The sequence below is a fragment of the Chaetodon auriga genome, chromosome 14 (genome assembly GCF_051107435.1).
Source record: "Chaetodon auriga isolate fChaAug3 chromosome 14, fChaAug3.hap1, whole genome shotgun sequence".
Classification (NCBI taxonomy): Eukaryota; Metazoa; Chordata; class Actinopteri; order Chaetodontiformes; family Chaetodontidae; genus Chaetodon; species Chaetodon auriga.
Window position 1 is genome coordinate 7349666 of NC_135087.1, and position 18423 is coordinate 7368088.

The 18423-nt window shown below is 44.0% G+C and overlaps 1 protein-coding gene across 2 annotated transcripts in view; it reads left to right on the forward strand.

The window, feature by feature from the left end:
* The window catches only part of pcnx1 (pecanex 1), a 32932-nt gene extending 16284 nt beyond the window's left edge, over positions 1 to 16648 (forward strand). Inside the window, exons 9-36 of one of the 2 annotated variants that reach the window (XM_076748781.1) lie at positions 315 to 408; positions 939 to 996; positions 1569 to 1801; positions 2371 to 2524; positions 2700 to 2732; positions 3842 to 4013; positions 4673 to 4783; positions 4984 to 5075; positions 5894 to 6003; positions 6462 to 6567; positions 6698 to 6790; positions 6972 to 7122; positions 7231 to 7372; positions 8153 to 8330; positions 8584 to 8692; positions 8924 to 9053; positions 9155 to 9213; positions 9332 to 9547; positions 10058 to 10311; positions 11384 to 11614; positions 11828 to 11928; positions 12181 to 12331; positions 12428 to 12658; positions 12756 to 13030; positions 13194 to 13372; positions 13796 to 14226; positions 14863 to 15003; positions 15348 to 16648. In XM_076748781.1, coding sequence (XP_076604896.1) covers positions 315 to 408; positions 939 to 996; positions 1569 to 1801; positions 2371 to 2524; positions 2700 to 2732; positions 3842 to 4013; positions 4673 to 4783; positions 4984 to 5075; positions 5894 to 6003; positions 6462 to 6567; positions 6698 to 6790; positions 6972 to 7122; positions 7231 to 7372; positions 8153 to 8330; positions 8584 to 8692; positions 8924 to 9053; positions 9155 to 9213; positions 9332 to 9547; positions 10058 to 10311; positions 11384 to 11614; positions 11828 to 11928; positions 12181 to 12331; positions 12428 to 12658; positions 12756 to 13030; positions 13194 to 13372; positions 13796 to 14226; positions 14863 to 15003; positions 15348 to 15488 — 4376 coding nt within the window. In that variant the 3' untranslated portion in view covers positions 15489 to 16648. The remainder of the gene's footprint in view (positions 1 to 314; positions 409 to 938; positions 997 to 1568; positions 1802 to 2370; positions 2525 to 2699; positions 2733 to 3841; positions 4014 to 4672; positions 4784 to 4983; positions 5076 to 5893; positions 6004 to 6461; positions 6568 to 6697; positions 6791 to 6971; positions 7123 to 7230; positions 7373 to 8152; positions 8331 to 8583; positions 8693 to 8923; positions 9054 to 9154; positions 9214 to 9331; positions 9548 to 10057; positions 10312 to 11383; positions 11615 to 11827; positions 11929 to 12180; positions 12332 to 12427; positions 12659 to 12755; positions 13031 to 13193; positions 13373 to 13795; positions 14227 to 14862; positions 15004 to 15347) is intronic. The other variant, XM_076748782.1, reaches the window with a different exon arrangement.
* Positions 16649 to 18423: the final 1775 nt, after the last annotated feature.

Below are 18423 nucleotides of genomic sequence, written 5' to 3' on the forward strand. Positions count from 1 at the left end.
TCTCATCACAGGACAAATTACAATAAAGTTCCATTGAAGCAACAGAAATACAATGGGAACGACCGTATTGCTGTACAGGATGAGCAGGAAATGACTGACTTGCTTATAGCCTCTTTGGGAGGAGGCCCATCCACTCAGTGATCCCATTAGCTCAGATGAAGACAGCAGTAATACCAAAGCTATCTAATTCCCTGCATATAAACCTGTAGTTTGATTAAATTATTCCCACAGACGAAATCACTCTTTGCTTGTGATTTCCGTGCACTGACTTTGCTGCTCTCTCTCTCTCTCTCCTATTGTTTTTTTTTTTCCAGGAAAGCTCACGCCCCCCTTGTATGAGGTTGGCGGGTGTGACATGTCCCTGGTCAATTTTGAACCTGCGACCAGACGAGCCTCCAATAATGTATGGTTAGTGTCAAACTGAGAATTCATCTAATTTGTTTAGAGAGATTTCAGATGATAAAACACACCCTCTGGCTGCTGTAACAAGCCTGTTGTGTTTTGTCTTCACACAGCTGCCTCTGATGTTTAACTGCTATATTATTCTTGGCTGGGAACAGATAATTCCATCAATACAAGTAATTTTATGTTGCGATAGCGTCCTATTGCTAGATCGCTAAGAATAATATCTGATCAGCTATACGTTATCGTTGCAGAGGCATGTAAATCATGTCTGGTAATAAATATGGTAGTAGTAGACCCCTGGTAATTTTCTGTAATCTTTAATCTATCTGAACTTTTTCAAGAGATTGTTGTTGCATATTTTGCCATTATTATTGCTTTTTTTAAACAGAACATCCATACAGAACAGAAGCATAGCAAATAGCTTTTTGGCTATTTAGTTTGAGGTCACCAGGAAATGAATCATGATTTAATACAGTAAGTGCAGCAGGTGCTTTTGTCTCATCAGTGTGCTCATTTTGTCTAATGCCCTGCAGGGACACCGACTCCCACCTCTCCAGTTCTACCTCAGTTCGCTTCTACCCTCATGACCTGGTGAGTACCCAACCAGTGAGCGCGTGTGTGTGCCTGTGTGCGTGTGTGTGTGTGTGCCTGTGTGTGTGTGTGTCAGAGAGAGAGAGAGAGAGAGAGAGAGAGAGAGAGAGAGAGAGCTGGACTTGCAGAGAGAGACAGAAGACCGGTGGACTGAAACATTGGACATACAATGACATTTTACCTCAGACTAAAAACAAATCACATTACACCAATTTTAAAAGCCTTTACAACCTGTCACCTACATACTTACATGATACATTTTATATGAGCAAGAAAGGTGAATTTGATCATCTGTTCTGCTTGCTTTTAAACCATTTTGCAACCAGAATCCAGATGGCTGGGAGGAGGTGGGGTGGTGGTGGTGGTACAGTCTTTATCCTGTGTAACAGCCAAAACACCCTCAGTGGAATTTAGAGAAGACATTTCATTCTAATACCTTCTCTTTTTATCCAGTCTTAACTGTTCTTCATACCTCTGTTTGCTGTTGTTACTTAAATCACATTCGCAAAACACGTTGAGTTGTATCACTGATCAAAATGCAGCATAAGTAAGTTTCACTGACCGTGAGACAGATCTCCCTCCCTCAGATCCGTCTGAACCGTTTGCTGACGATGGACCCAGAGCTCCTGGAGCAGCAGGACGGAGATCTGAGCCCTGAGCTCCAGGATGCACCGCTGGGACAAGAGGACCCTGGAGCCACCGCTGCCGCCGGCAAAGCCAGGCAGTACTATCGCTTGTGGCTTCTGCCCTTCCTCTGGGTCGGCCTGCACTTTGACCGGCTTACCCTGCTGGCACTATTTGACAGGTAAGACCGCCCAGCTATCGTCACCGTTTTTCACTTAAGTTTTACTAAGCCTAAGTGACACTGGGAGACAACTAATGCAATTTGTGGTAAAAATTGAGATACCATTGCCTATGCAAATTTGTATTCATGCTTCTTATAATTACAGCAATCTACCGATTCTACAGATTTAAATTATTTTCGGCACAACACTAGCCATTTATTTAATCAGGTCAGTCCCACTGAAATTAAGGACAGTCCAAGATGGCTGCGGCACAGTTTCCGACTGTTGAAAAGCAAAAGAAAGAGAAGTCTGAGACAGCAGCGCAGAGCAAGCGATTCCTGACACATTAACCAACCGTACTTTAAACTCATGAATATGTACAGGTTCCTTAAATGTCACATTTCTCTGGAGGTTGTTCAGTGGAGGTAAAGGATGGATAATATAAGCTGTTATGTCCACCTCTGTCTAAGCTTTAAAAAGCTGCTGTGAGCCAACAGAAATCACTCATCTGTATGAATTAGACTTAACAATCATTCTTCTTCTTCTTTGTAGTGTACTCACAGGCTAACTTTTCTGCTTCGTGTCACAGGAACCGTGAGGTTTTAGAGAACGTGCTGGCCGTCGTGCTGGCCGTCCTGGTGGCCTTCCTGGGTTCAGTGCTGCTGGTCCACGGCTTCTTCACTGACATCTGGGTCTTTCAGTTCTGCCTCGTCATTGCAAGTTGCCAGTATTCCTTATTAAAGGTGAATACTTGACTTAGCAGCACAACATTGTTCAACTTTCCCCTAGAAAGTGAACAGGAGAACTGTTGTGTCAAAGAAGCAGTTTGTCACATGTTTGCTAGAGGTATGTCCAGACAGTAAGTATAAAATAGTCAACATTATTAGTGAATTCACCGGCGTCTTTCTTTATTGACAGAGTGTTCAACCAGACTCCTCTTCCCCTCGACATGTAAGTAATTATCACTCATAAATCATTTTTCATGCCGACACTTTGGGGCCATTAAAGTATCTTATTTTGGGGCGTTTTGGGCCTGAAGTTGATGCTGATATTCTGAGCGGTGATCTAGTGATAGCCCACACAGTCAACAGCCGATGGTCAACAGCGCAAAACATTCTGAAATGTCAACATTAGACTGAGGGTAGACAAACAGAGGATCGGTTTCCTGCCGTCTATAAAGTGACCTGTAGTTATTCTTCAGTATTTTGTTTGTGTTTGTGTTTTGGTTCTTGACAGCGATGTTTCTTTTCCCCTGAGAGTCTTGTGCGTTCCCCCTCCCTTGCGTCAGTGGCCTGCTCTGAAACGGCGTCTTTTATTAATGCAGCTCCTACTCAGCTGCAGGCACAAGCTTTAAATAGCTGGCCAGAGTTTAGACCACAGCTCACTCTCTCACTCTTTGTCTGCATCTCCCTCTTTCCTCCCCTTCCCCTCGCGCCGTCCCCTTTCCCTTCACCTGATCTCACCTCAAGGACTTCTTTCCTTCCCTTTTCCCGACACTGTTGAGACATTTTGAGCAAACCTGGTCTGTTTAATCTGATTGTTGGTGTGTAAACTTGTCAGTACACCCTTTGGTGAAGAAGCAGGGCAGCTCTTAGCCTCTTGGGCTGAAACCTGCACGCTGCAGACTCTCATTCTCTCCCTCTGTCTCTTGTGAAACCTTATACATGATGCTATTTCTGTTTATACCTGTGTCACTGTCCCGGGGCTCATATGACACTGATAGCATTGAATGGACTCTTTCTTTAGGCATAGTTCTTGTTAGAATGATCGTTTTATTGAGTTGTGCAGTTGATGTTATTTGTTGATATGCTTTTATCCACAGTGTATCACGAGGGCACGCATTTTTGGTATTGTAGGGCATGGTGGGGAGTGACTCCTAATTTTGGCAGTGTCATGATCCAGAAAAAAGAGGAGAGAGATTTGTAGTCTAAAAAGTAACACAGACGTTTGTTATTGTCCCCTTTTGTAAATGTTCTGAATATTGATCTGGACTGGACCACAGTGGGAAGTCCAGCGTCTGTAACGAACCATTTGTTGTTATCATACCCATGTCACTGCAGGGCCATAATCGTATCATAGCATACAGCCGGCCTGTCTACTTCTGCCTGTGCTGTGGCCTCATTTGGTTGCTCCACTACGGCAGCCTGAGGACCACTTCATCCCGCTTCACCCTGTACGGAGTCGCACTCACCAGCTCCCTGGTACTCGCCTCTGCCAGGGACCTTGTCATTGGTGAGTGTACACCTCTGTGGCATTTGTGTGCAGTAATGATATTCATAACAACTCCCTTTGTTTGTAAGGCATTTTACGAAGTGTGATACAGAAAAAAAAAAAACACCAAAACAATAAAATAGCAAAAAGGATAAGGACAGTACAAAGAAGTTAAGAGTGACAGGGCACAGAAAGAGCACTTAATGCAGAAATGCTACTTTATATGGAGGAGTTTGTAGTTTGGCTCGAGATTTATTGTTCCAAATGTTTGGTAATGGGTAGGAATTTATGCTGAAAACACAAAAATGACACATCCACTCCTTCACATTGTTTTTCCAACACAAAGACAAATCGAGCTGTGGAAGATCAGAAGTGCGTCCACCAAAATGGTCACAAAGTGCAATATGTGTATGAGCCAAAATTTTTTTGTTCTGAGAGTATTAAAACCACCTTTCATCAAACCGCACTCAACATTAATTGCCGCAGTTGCCCTGGAGACATGCAGCTGTGCACCGATATGAACCAATAATATTTGTAGCTCACAGTCATAAATGCAGAACTATAAACACCAAGTCATTGTTCTCTGCGTGGATCTGAATCCTGATGTCTGTGAATGAAAGGAAACGTGTGTTTGATTTCGTCACACTGTCATTACTGTCATTTTCTGTGTCTCCCCGCAGTCTTCACTCTGTGTTTTCCCATCATCTTCTTCATCGGGCTGCTGCCACAGGTCAACACGTTCGTCATGTACCTCTTTGAGCAGCTGGACATCCATGTGTTCGGGGGCAATGGTAAGTGACTTATAGACGCGCGGCTTCTCTGCAGGAGTGACTTTGACCTCTACAGAACGAGACAATAAACACTCCATACACTTGCCTTATATATTATGATATGGCAGGCTTTAGAAGAGTGCTGATTTGCATTCTGCCCGGCCTCGTGCCTGTCAGGTTGAGTGCCCTCGTTGCTGACGTACCCTCTGTGCTCTCTGCAGCCTCCACAAGCCTTCTGTCAGCACTGTACAGCGTCCTGCGCAGCATCGTCACCGTCGCTCTGCTTTATGGCTTCTGCTACGGAGCCCTGAAGGTGAGCACAAAGCCAGCCAAGATGCAACATCATTGAGCAAATGTATCATTCGGCTGTAATTAAATGGTAATCTTATGGTAGAAATGCACTATAGAATTATGGCTTTTACAGCCGCCGCTTCACTTCCAGGTTTTAAAATTAGAAGACCTCTAATTATGTCATGTGTAAAATTAAGGTTTTCGAAGACCCAGCAAAACTCCCTCAGTGTTGCTGCTTTAATGATGTCGCAGCAACTTGTTGCCAAGAATTATTCTTGGCAGAGAGCAAGATTTGTTTTTTCTTTTACCTCACTTTGATTGCTGGGCCTTTGAGTGATACCAACAGTTTACTGCCAACATATTGGAGATGATAAACAACAATATCGTCTTAAACTTGCTGCCTCTGCTCACCAGGCTGTATTTGCTTTAAAGTACAGTAAGTTTTTGTTCTGTGGATGTAAACAAAAGCTCAGCTATTCAAACTGGAACACTGTTCCCAAAAAATATGAACACGACTGAGAGTTTAAGATTTTTAGCATGACCGACCCGCTGGCATGGCTGATAAAAGGGATACGTAACATGTAGAACATCACTATCTATCTTCTCCAGAAGTGATTCTACTCTTCAAAAAATCTGAAGGTATCCTAAGTCATATGCCAGGCCACATGTTTTTATAAAATTAGGTCTTTTTGGCCTTTTTAGAGTGTGAATATATACAGTGATTCTTTGGACTAATCACATTTTCTAACACATTGGCGTGGTAAAGTCCGACAGTCACTGTGATATATAGAAAGATAGGAAATTAAAATATTAAATATCTTGTCATTCTGTGTTTCTCAGGAGAGCTGGGAGCCTCATCACATCCCTGTGTTGTTTTCTGTCTTCTGTGGCCTCTTGGTGGCAGTGTCTTACCACCTGAGCCGGCAAAGCAGCGACCCTTCTGTCCTCATGTAAGTTCACAGCCGTGCACGACACTCCTCGATAGTCCTGGACTGTGTTTGCAGTATCTAAATCGTGGAGACTTTCTAGAGAAATAAGTAATGATGTTCAGGTATTTGCCTTAGTGTGTGTTCAGAATTCTCCCACTGATTCTCAGCTGTGGTGAAGTCACCCTTTGGCACATAAGCAGGCAAAAACAGATCATCAAAAGTATTTTCCATTACCTGCTTGACCCACGTTCGCTAGAAAGAATAATGGGGACTTTTCTACTCGTACATAATGCTGTGGATTCCCTCAGACAGGGATTTTCTAAGCATTTCAAACATGCACAGTTCAAACCGTTTGAAGCTGCTTTGCACAGTTGTTGCAGTGTTAGCAGTGAGTGATTCTACATTCCCTCTGAGATAAATCACCCTCAGGAGATTAGTGCTGTTTGAGCCAGCTAATATATTTGTTTCTTGCTTTGTAGTTCGCTGATACAGTCAAAGGTTTTGCCCAATTTAAAAGACAAGAACCCAGAGGACCCTCTCTCAGAAGTGCAGGACCCTCTACCTGAGAAGCTGAGGGCCTCGGTGGTGAGTTGACCTTCAACATTTGTCTAATTAAAGCCAGGACAGGGCAGTTATACTGGAACTAGGATCTGTTGCGCAGTTACATTTGTTAAAGCTGCTTCTTTTTCCTTTGTGTGTGTTATTGAACGCACAGAATGAGCGTCTGCAGTCTGACCTGATCGTCTGTGTGGTCATTGCTGTCCTGTACTTTGCCATCCATGTCAGCACGGTGTTCATTGCACTACAGGTACAGTAAAAACACTTTATCATTGAAAGGATGACCTCAGTTTCTTGTTTTCATAGAAACTTTCGGTTATATTTTATTGATGTGACACTTACACAACAAGAAAAGCTCATGGTGATGTTACAAATGGTTACGTTCATTGTGTATAAAAGGATTCATTTCCACCGACTCCGTGTTCCCTCAGCCTTTCCTCAGTTATGTCCTGTATGCACTGTTGGGGACGGTGGGCCTGCTCACCCACTACCTGCTGCCTCAAGTCCGCAAGCAACTGCCCTGGTACTGCTTCTCTCACCCTCTGCTCAAGACCAAGGAGTACTATCAGTTCGAAGTCAGGGGTAAGCAGTTTGTTTCGAAAAGCAAATGAAAATAGATCGATTCCTTTCATGTTTTATGTCTGCTGTCGGTATCTCAGAGTGATGTTAACTTCTCGTCTCTCTCGTCAGATGCGGCTCACGTGATGTGGTTTGAAAAGCTTCATGTGTGGCTGCTGTTTGTGGAAAAGAATGTTCTCTACCCGCTCGTCATCCTTAATGAGCTGAGTGGCAGTGCCAGAGAGCTCGCCAGTCCAAAGAGACTTGACACTGAGTGAGAAGTGTTATTGTTTTCATACAGCGTTGTATCTTCCTCCGAGTTTATCATATTTTATAGCTTTAATATAATCTGTAAATGTGAATCATCTCCTCCACTAGCATGCTTCACTGCTTGTATGTGGTTGTTGCATTATAGATTCCCTCTTTCAAAAAGCATAGTTTGCTAGGCTCGCTTTTTCCCCCTGTTTCCAGTCTATGCTAAGCTAAGCTAACTGACTGCTGGCTCTGGCTTTGTATTTACTGTGCAGACGTGAGAGTTGTATAGTTTTTCTTATCGAACTCTCATCAAGACAGCAAATATCCATTAGAAAAATACGCAGTTAAGACAACCTTAATAGAACAACGGCCAAGCAACAGAGAGAAGAAAACATAGAATTTGTCAAAAAAGAGGCCTATTAATTATGCACAATTGTAAAAAATAAAAAATACTTAAGACAGATAAAGAACTGTCCAAAAAGTTCCTAAAAATATGAGGAAAAACTCGTCTCTGATGTAATATTCACAGGAAATAATCAGCTCAAAATTCCTCCAAGTCACTCACTTTATCAGTTGTTCTGTACTGTTATTGTTAATATGTCACTTCGTCAGTTTACTCAGTGATAGAAAAGGGGTCTCTTGAGGAGAACGGCTGGAAATCACTGCTCTTATTGACAAGAAGCTTACAACTAGTATATAAATAGTTCAGAATAGCTTTGAATATATTTGTAAGCCTTAATGCTTTCATCATGACACACGCGACACCCACACACTGATGTTATTCAAAACCGTCCTCCAGGGTCGGCGCTCTGATGATCACCGTGGCAGGCCTGAAGCTGCTTCGTTCCTCCTACAGCAGTCCAACCTACCAGTACGTGACAATCCTCTTCACCGTCCTCTTCTTCACCTTCGACTACCGCCATCTGTCCGAGACGCTGCTGCTCGACCTCTTCCTCATGTCCATCGTCTTCAGCAAAGTGAGAGGAATATTTAGATATCGTGCATGTATTTAATGTCATCTAAAATATTGTAATGTCGTACAAGTAATTCATACTGCCCACTTAGGTTTGCACTAGTCAGGGCAAAGCATGAGTGTTTTTATTATGCAATCAAAGGATTTTTGTAGTCAAAGGCTTTATGTGCACCAGCATAATTAACTGTACTGAAGTTCACTGTGTTCTCTCTCTGATGCATGTGACTTTTTGTGTTTCTTTTTCTCTTTTTTTACAGATGTGGGAGCTGTTCTACAAGCTGCACTTCGTCTACACCTACATCGCCCCCTGGCAGATCACATGGGGCTCAGCCTTCCACGCCTTTGCTCAGCCCTTTGCCGTGCCTCGTATCCTTTCCCCACCCCAACATGTACTGCACACTGACTCACCCGTTTATTTAGCTAGAGCTGCACCGCAGTAGCACTGCTGTCAATCCTGCCTTTGTGAAGCTGATGACCCTGTGTTGTTGTCTCCTTCATGTATGGAAACGAGGGTTAACAAATCATTAGAGAGCCTGTTTAATCAAGCTCACCCTCAATATATGGACAGCAGATGCTCCTTGACGTGAGCCCCTACAGACTCTGCGATGCTGTTTGTACAGGCTGTAGTGTCAGCAATCTTCTCCACTCCCCTCAACCCTTTCCTGGGCAGCGCCATCTTCATCACCTCCTACGTCCGTCCCGTCAAGTTCTGGGAGAGAGATTACAAGTAGAGAAAAACATTTTTAAATATTATTCCATGTTCAATTCTAATACTATTTCTGTGAATATGCTTCAAAATTTTGTTTTTCAAATCTTCTCTGTTTGCAGCACTAAGCGAGTGGATCACTCTAACACTCGGCTGGCGTCTCAGCTGGACAGAAATCCAGGTGAGGGCATCACGTTTTCAGTAGCCAAACATCATCAACACCTGAATTTCACCTGTGGGAGAGTCTGTGCTCATGAGTCATGAGTAGTTTTACCTATCTGCATTCTTTCCCTCCACAGGCTCTGATGACAACAATTTGAACTCCATCTTCTACGAGCACCTGACCCGCTCCCTGCAGCACAGCCTGTGTGGAGACCTGCTCCTGGGCCGATGGGGCAACTTCAGCACCGGGGATTGCTTCATCCTGGCCTCCGACTACTTAAACGCCCTGGTGCATCTCATCGAAATCGGCAACGGCCTGGTCACCTTTCAGCTCCGAGGGCTGGAGTTCAGAGGTGAGAAGGTCTTTGTGTGGCACAGATGGAAGAACCTGGTAACTCCCCCCCCCCCCCCCCCCCTTCCCCAAAATTGTTAGCTAACTCCTTGACTCAGATCTGGATTTTAAAGAGCAGCTTCTTCATTCATTCAAAGAGAATGAGGATCACTAACCAGCTGCCTCTCCTTTGTGCCATGAGCATTCCGCTTTATCGTCCTGTTAAACACACCTGTGTGTGCTTTATCAGCATGACTTCAGCCAATGCTGCACAACAAACCTGCTGAAGCAGCTGCATGTGACACGCTGTGAACTTAGCGCAGGATTGGAGGCAATCTTCAGAGCACGACCTTCATCACCAGCCCATCAGAAACTTCTCCACCGAAAATATAATCAGTTTTTATTTTTCTGTGTCAACATCTGTATTAAACCAGTTTTTATATGAGATAGTTGCTGTACAGTTTATAGAAATAAGAGTCTTTTGTTGTGTTTAGTATTCAGTCTGTATGAATCTGTCGATAATTGTCCACAGGAACCTACTGCCAGCAGAGGGAAGTGGAGGCCATCACTGAGGGGGTGGAGGAAGACGAGGGCTGCTGTTGCTGCGAGCCGGGCCACCTCCCTCACATCCTGTCCTTTAATGCCGCCTTTGGACAGCGCTGGCTGGCCTGGGAGGTGCTGGTCACCAAATACGTGCTGGAGGGCTACAGCATCACCGATAACAGCGCCGCCTCCATGCTGCAGGTGTTCGACCTGCGACGCATTCTGACCACCTATTATGTCAAGGTCAGTGGGATGTAGCCAGACTGTCAAAATGAAGGTGTAACTTTTTTAATAGATCACATCTTATTTATACAGGGCTCGAGACTGCGACCAAAATGGTCGCATATGCGACCTTTTTTTTAGAGTTTGCGAGTAAGAATTTCATCTGGTCGCGTTCGTGCAAGCGCATCAGTTTTATTGCTCCGTGTTAGACATTGTGGTTGAAAGTCGTCCTTTTTTTTCACTGGTTTAGTCAGCCGCCTCCACCTGCACTCTCTCCTGTTGAGACAGCGCCGTCACGTGCACATAAGCCGTCGCGTACACGCGCAGCGCACAGAATTTCAAGACACCAAGACTAGCGTTTCGCTATTCTCAAAAATGAAGCGGTCTATTGCTGATTTTTTCCAAAAACTAAATAAGGAGAGAGAGGAGGAGACTGGTGGTTAGGTAGAGCCAGCAAAAGGTGCCGAATCAGACGGTGGGCCTACTGTTGATGAGGAGGACAGGGAGAGACCGGCCGAGCAGCAGGTGAAAAAAAAAAAAAAAAAAGTACTGCTTTCAACCACAATGGTTGACACAGTACCCGTGGTGGCAGTACCAAGGGGGAACTATGTTGTGTGTCTGGTGTCGATAGTGTGGCCCGTCTGTTGCAGGCAACACTAAATTTGTTACGGGGTCGACACAGTTTAAGCTGGAAACTGGGAAGTTGCACAACGACAGCATAAACTCAAAACCTGTCGGGACCAATGCATCACCCGAAACACTGAGCCCCTCCCAATTTTTTTTCAGTGGATGGATGAGAGTAATCGCTCAACAGAAGAGAACGAAATGGTCATTAAGTTAACACTGCCTATAACATAGCGAAAGAGGAACTCCCGTTCACACAATTCAAATCCCAGATTGCACTGATGAAAAAAAAAACGGGCTGAATGAACCCAACCTATGCCAATGACAAGGCATGTGCCCAGTTCATAGGAAAATCATGTGCTGGTGCGACCAACTGAGAAAGTTGGTCGCACCAGTGCTACCAGTGGAAAAGTTAGTGTAGAGCCCTGTTTATATATGATCTAAGCGCATTATCCCTTCCTGGTCCCAGGGTATCATCTACTATGTGATCGCTTCACCCAAACTGGAAGAGTGGCTGGCTAATGAGACCATGAAAGATGGCCTGCGGGGATGTGGAGAGAGGAACTACGTCGACCTGGATCCCACCTTCAATCCCAATATAGATGAGGACTATGACCATCGGCTCGCGGGCATCTCCAGGGACAGTTTCTGTGGAGTCTACCTGGGCTGGATCCAGTACTGCAACTCTCGAAGGGCCAAGGTAATTAGTGGACTATTGTTCCCCGAGTGGCAAAGGGAATGCTGTGGTTTAGTCTGTTAGTTTCGCCGGCACTAAAACATATAACGTTCAAGAGTGAAGTGAAAAAATGAATAAGAAAATAAACAGATGTTCATAATATTGTTTAGATTTTCAGGTAAACATCAGCACCGGGCGGGATTTGAGTGTCATGTCTCGTCTCTTCTTTGTTTGTAGCCTCTGGACAGTGAGAAAGACTCGGCTCTGGTGCTGCTCTGCTTCGGCCTGTGCGTGCTGGGAAGGAGAGCTCTGGGAACAGCGGCCCATCATATGTCCAGGTTATTTAGTAATCTTCATTATCATAAGTTAACCTTTTAAAACGCTTTAATGGCTGCATGAGAGGTCGCTTATGTAGGCCAGCAAGCAGATGCATGGTTGTCTGTGTTTAACCACATATACACGCATGCATATACACACACGTTTTCTTTCCTTCAGTCTGTCTGTGCTCTGGGTAAACTGTTTTTTTTTTTAAACCTTATGAGTAATGATTAAATTATATGTCCCCCTCCGACCTCTTCTTTCCATCACAGCAATCTGGAGTCTTTCCTTTATGGACTTCATGCATTATTTAAGGGAGATTTCCGCATCTCCTCAGTGCGAGACGAGTGGATCTTCGCAGACATGGAACTGCTCAGGAAAGTGGTGGTGCCTGGAATCCGAATGTCTCTCAAATTACACCAGGTGAGACGCAGCAGATCTTGGGATTGAGGCCAAAAACCTCCTTTAGCGTCATTCTCGGTGTCAGATTCGACCTGTAACAAAATGTTGCTCTTTTAGGACCACTTCACGTCCCCAGATGAGTACGATGAGCCTGCGGTTCTTTTCGAAGCCATCTCCACCCACCAGCAGAACCTGGTCATCGCTCACGAGGGCGACCCGGCCTGGAGAAGCGCTGTGCTGTCCAACGCCCCGTCGCTCCTCGCCCTGCGCCACGTCCTCGACGAGGGAACCAACGAGTACAAAATCATTATGCTCAATCGACGATACCTCAGCTTCCGTGTCATCAAGGTGAGAACTGCGACAGATGAAAATTAGTCTCTGATTTGTCGATTGTTTCCGTTTGTAAAACACAATATTTACTGAGAACTTGACCTTTGTGCTGCAGGTGAATAAAGAATGCGTTCGAGGCCTTTGGGCAGGGCAGCAGCAGGAGCTGGTGTTCCTGAGAAACAGAAATCCAGAGCGTGGGAGCATCCAGAACGCCAAGCAGGCTCTGCGAAACATGATCAATTCTTCTTGTGACCAGCCCATCGGATATCCCATCTACGTGTCTCCGCTGACCACCTCGTACTGCAACTCGCACCCCCAGCTCGGACACATCCTGGGCGGCCCTATCAGCATCGGGAACATCAGAAACTTTGTAGTCAGCACCTGGCACAGGTTTGTTGCTCTCTGTAGTTCAGTGTGGCGCTCATACAAACACAAACTTAAGTGGTAAATGTCGTAAAATAATGTTTTCATTCTGTGACCTGTTGATGTTTTCCTCTTTCTTTGTGTTTTTTTTATCTTTATTAATAGATGATATTCAAATTTTCTTTCAAAGGTTACGGAAAGGCTGTGGTGCTGGCTGTAACAGTGGAGGGAATATTGAGGATTCAGATGCAGGGGGGTTGTCCTGTGGCAGTGGGAACGGGACGGGGGGCGACTCTCAGCAGAGCTCGGTGTCGCAGGGTGGTCCCTCTGGCCCCGCCCCCTCACACACATACCCACCGCACACTCTGGGTGAGAACTGCTGAGCCTGACAACCACTAACACTATGAATGCTACGACAAAAGTCTTTTTGGTTTAAATTTCACCAGAGCCGTCATTAAAAATAAACTTAGACATACTTGTTTTGAGTTTTGCATAAAGTAAATTTGCGTCAAGGCTGATCATCACTTGTCATGGTTAGTACTGCTCAGTTTAATGAATTTTGAATTTGGGATGTGCAGTTTGAAAGGTGTGGGTATTTTAGAGGCACTAGACACTGAGTTGCATGATGGGAAATGTAGGATCCAGAGCTTGACCAGTCCAGGCCTGTGCTCCATCAGTTTTGCCCTTATCAGTCTCTTGCAAGTCCCCACACTGTATGAGTTTGAAAGCTAAATCACTGGAGTCCTCCTCTGATTTCATACAGTCTCTGGCTGAACCTCTCTCTGTGTCCAGGCACCAGTCAGAGTTCCCAGTCTGTTCAGTCGGGTTTGGTACGCCACTCTCCGGCCCGAGCCTCTGTTGCCAGCCAGTCATCCTCTTACCGCTACAGCAGCAGCCGCCACTCCTCCCTACGCACCTCCACCACAGGCCTGGAGCCCTGCCGACGTTCCTCCACCAGCCAGCTGTCTCTGCGCACGCTCCCCACCTCCCTGCAGCTCCGGCTGGGCTCCACCTCTGACCCCGCCGGCCCCTCCGCCTCCCTCTCCAGCCACAGCATCCCTCCCTGCAAACGCCACACGCTGGTGGGCCTCCTGGGCAACGACGGCCTGTGCAGCACCGTGACCGATCCCCTCAGCCAGCATCATCACCATCATCACCACCCGCAACAGCACAACCCCACCGTCTCCACCGTGCGCAGAGATGACATCTCCTACAGAGTGCAGGTTTGTTAATATTATGTAGAGATGCTTAAGTTTTTTAACTTGAACATCTCAGATGTTGACGGTGCACAGACTGACTTGATGATCTTGAGGCCACTGACACCATGAGGTCAGAATTTCATTTTCGTCCTCATGATCCTCAGCTGCAGTCTGACACTAAACCAACTCAGCAAACATAGTAAATATTCTTGCTAAACATCAACATGCGAACATCATCATCAGCATTTTAGAATGCTGATGTTAGCATTTAGCTCAAGTACAGCCCCACAGAGCCTCTAGTATGACAGTAGACCTTTCTTCTTGTTATTCATGTAATTTAGATATTGCTTGTTTATTGGATTTTAGTGCTTGTTTTCCTTCTTCATGCTATAATTACAGTCATACTACTGAAATCAGCATTTTGTCACGAGAAGCACAACTTCCATTCTATTCTGCTGCCTTGAGTTCACGTCATCTCTCTCTCCATCAATTTTCTCTTGCCTCTTATGTCCCCAAGATGCCAAATAAAGGCCAAAAATGAACCAGCTGCACTTGTGATCTTATTAAAATGTGTTTACATATCAGTCTTCTCTCTGAGTAACTACCCTCGGTTCCGCTGTGATGTCAATTTCATTCTTGTGCTTCTGTGATGTCGCTCAGATTGTGGACGTCGGTCATGTGCTGGAGAACATCAACTTATCGAAGCGGAAGGAGCTGCAGTGGCCCGATGAGACGATGAGACTGAGGGCAGGACGGACCTGCTGGAGGGACTGGAGCCCCTTAGAGGGCATGGAAGGACATGTAAGTCTTTATCAACTGCTGCAAACACATCAGTGTGAACAGGTTTACCATTACTTATTGTGGACTTGCAGACAAGTAAATATGATCTGTTCAGATGTAGCTGTTGTTTGTCTGTTCACACACGCACACACACACACACACACACACACACACACACACACACTGCCACTCTCTGACGTCTCATGCTTTACATGTGATTTTGTTACGATTGTTTCGTTTGTACTCGTGTCCTGTTTTTCTAGCTCTTTACACCCTCTGTGACCTACTTGGTCAGTCATAAATGCTTCATAAATTTGATTGGATGTTTCCTCTCACAAAGCTGCCTCCTCTGTTGCCCTGTGCAGGTGATTCACCGGTGGGTGCCTTGTAGCCGTGACCCAGCCAATCGCTCCCATATCGACAAGACCATCCTGCTGGTACAGGTGGAAGATAAGCTAGTGCCCATTATTGAAACCGGGGTCATTGAGTTGGGTGCAGAGGTTTGAGATGAGCAAGCATACACACACATCACGCACACACTCACACACTCATACACACAAAGACACACACACACACACAGACACACACACACTTTTGTGTGAAGACGAAGCCAGACCTCCCTGGCCTTCAGCAGGACACAGGAGCCTGCAGACAAACAGGAAATGGGAGCTCTCCCCCCTCCCCTGTTCCTTATCGCTGAGGGGGAAAGGAAGCCAGGGAAAAGTGCAAGCAGAGGCAGAGTATACATTCATCCTCAAGATCCTTTACTGCATCAATACACATCCACAGTATCTGCCTTGCTTTGCGTCTCAGAAATGCTGCATGACAGTAAACAACCCTTAAGTTAAGTTAGTTCTTGCTACTGGTAAATAATTTCTATGCATTTCATCGACTATTATGTTGGCAATTCTGACAGAGCTGAGTGTAAAAGAGCGTGTGGAGATTTTTTTTTTTGTGTTTTTGATTGTCTTTAAATAATTTGCCAAATTAAGCCTGGTATTGAATATCTGCCATGGTCTCATACACATGAAAGCTTTTTTATTTTTCTCGCTGCCAAGACTACAGAGAACGTTGTGGTGCAGAACAGAGTGAGGTCGGAGACCTGACGGCGCTGTGCTCAACAGACTCCTCTGTTTCATTGTTGTCATTCCGTTTGGATTACTTTAAATTTGCAAGATTACTTTGCGCAAAGAAAAAAGAAGAACTTGCACTATAATTTTTGTTTTTTAAGTTACAGCGATGCACTACACTCTTTAGATAATATCACATTTTATTTATTACAGACTCTGAATGGCCATGGTTACCGATGCCTTGGGAATGAAAAAAATGCAATCGTCATTCTGTTTTCAGCCATTTTTATTTTACTATTTTATGTTTGATAAACTTGAAAATAACGTTTTACTGTATATGATTATATCTATATCTATATATATATTTACACAAATATATATATAATGTCAATGTATAAAAGATTTTGTTTTCAATATTTATTACTGTGAACATGGTATTTACACTTTGTTACTTTTTTTTTGGGACAAAGGATAATGTATTAAGGACCATTGGTTGAAAACAAGATGCCGAATTTTTTGATGGACTGTTTCACTATTTAACTTAATTCTTTTCTATATGGAGAAATAAAAGTTTGATTTATTGCTGACATCTTTAATACGCCTCCTCTGATTGTTTATGTATAATTTTGCTGCATTGTCAGAATTTTCTGAGTCCAACAGAATAAAGTGAAAAGGACACCGCAGAGCACGCCGAGCTCAGCCATCAGCAGGGACTTTTGGTTGCAGGAGAGACAAAGTTTAGAATGGAACTTGTGATTAGCAGGTGCAGTGACAGTGATCAGGGACTTTATGGGTCACCTGATGTGGTTTATAATATTTTATCACACAGGTGCATCATGTGAATCATGTGGAGTTTCTTTATTGTGTCCACTTTAAAAGGTAATGAGGAAGCGTGGAACACGCTGCCAATTTTACTACTTTTTCCATCTTATAATTTGAATTGTTTGAACTCAGGATACAAATACATCTAAGCTCGCACTAGTTTATCATGCTTTGGTACCAGAAATCTATATTAATACTGTGCATCTCCAGTCAAATGTTTTTGAACACACTACATTTAAGCAGTGAATTGACATGCAGATCATTGCCATTTACTGGTTTTAAATCATCTGTCATGATGACAGTAATCGGGTACATATCACACATACGATACAGTATATACAGTATGTCTTACTGCTTTGTATGAGTTGGCAGATGTTTCTTAGTTTTCTCTGTTTTGTAAGAAGCTGCAGGGCTCAGAGACACTTTCTCTGGAAGGCAATCTTTGATTCCCCTGAAAGTAGCAGCTGGCATTTCTTTTCAGATAAGCTCAATTGGTTTCATTTAACTCAGAAGAATAAGTGAGGAGTTTCTCTCAGGTCGCCGCAGAGAGATGCGTATTCTGCTTTCTCCTAAGTTTTAGGGAAGTTTAGCCTCTTCTGTATGATGGAGGATTTCTGGATGTTTCTCATTTGCTGCCCATGATAACGGCCGAGTGTCCTCACTGTTGTGCTAAAAACCAAAATCTGTGTACAGTTCTAATAATTGCCAATTAGTGCTTTATCAAAAGGTAAAGGTCAACCAATTAAGACTGAGATTTCTTCAGAAGCTTCGGCCACATCTCAAACCAACTTCACCCTCTAAAGAAGGCCAGGAAATGCAGCTCTTTTTTTTTTTTTTCAAACTTGTCAAGCTCTATAAGGACAGAACACAATCAAACAAAATACAGACTCAAACGTTTCTCACTTGACTGGCACATGTTTCTTTAATGTGTTTTCGAATAGTAGTATACAATTACCTTTCTTGAGATTTAAGCAAAACAAGATACATTCACCACAGGATATCAAGAAGGTAAGGCTGCAGATATTTTCTGTTTTTCTTAATGTCAACATGTCCAATGTAAAGACCAAAACCAACATAGACTTGGTCCTACTAACAAGTCATCCAAATCCTGATTCATGCTGTAAATACTAGAGCACCAAATGTGATTACTCTGTGGTTGAAAATAGTCCCCCAAAAATGCACCGTTTACTCGTGTGTCACTAACATTTGCACAGTATGCAGCTGTTTTTAACAGTCTTGAGTAGAAACAAATGGGCCAATGGTCGAGTTCCACAAACAGAGTGGGAAACATGGACAGTAATGATGCCTGCTCTCTCATGGGATTTGTTGACAATAAGAAAAACATAGCAAAAAGCCAGTCTATCCTTTAACAACTAACTGACAGCATAGCTTATATTATGTGATATACCAGACCAATGGTGAAAGAAGTATTCAGATCCTTTACTTAAGTAAAAGTAGCAACAACACACTGAAAAATACTCCATTACAGGTAAAAGTCCTGCATTCAAATGCTTACTTGAGCAAAGTTATGCCTGCAAAATGTATGTAA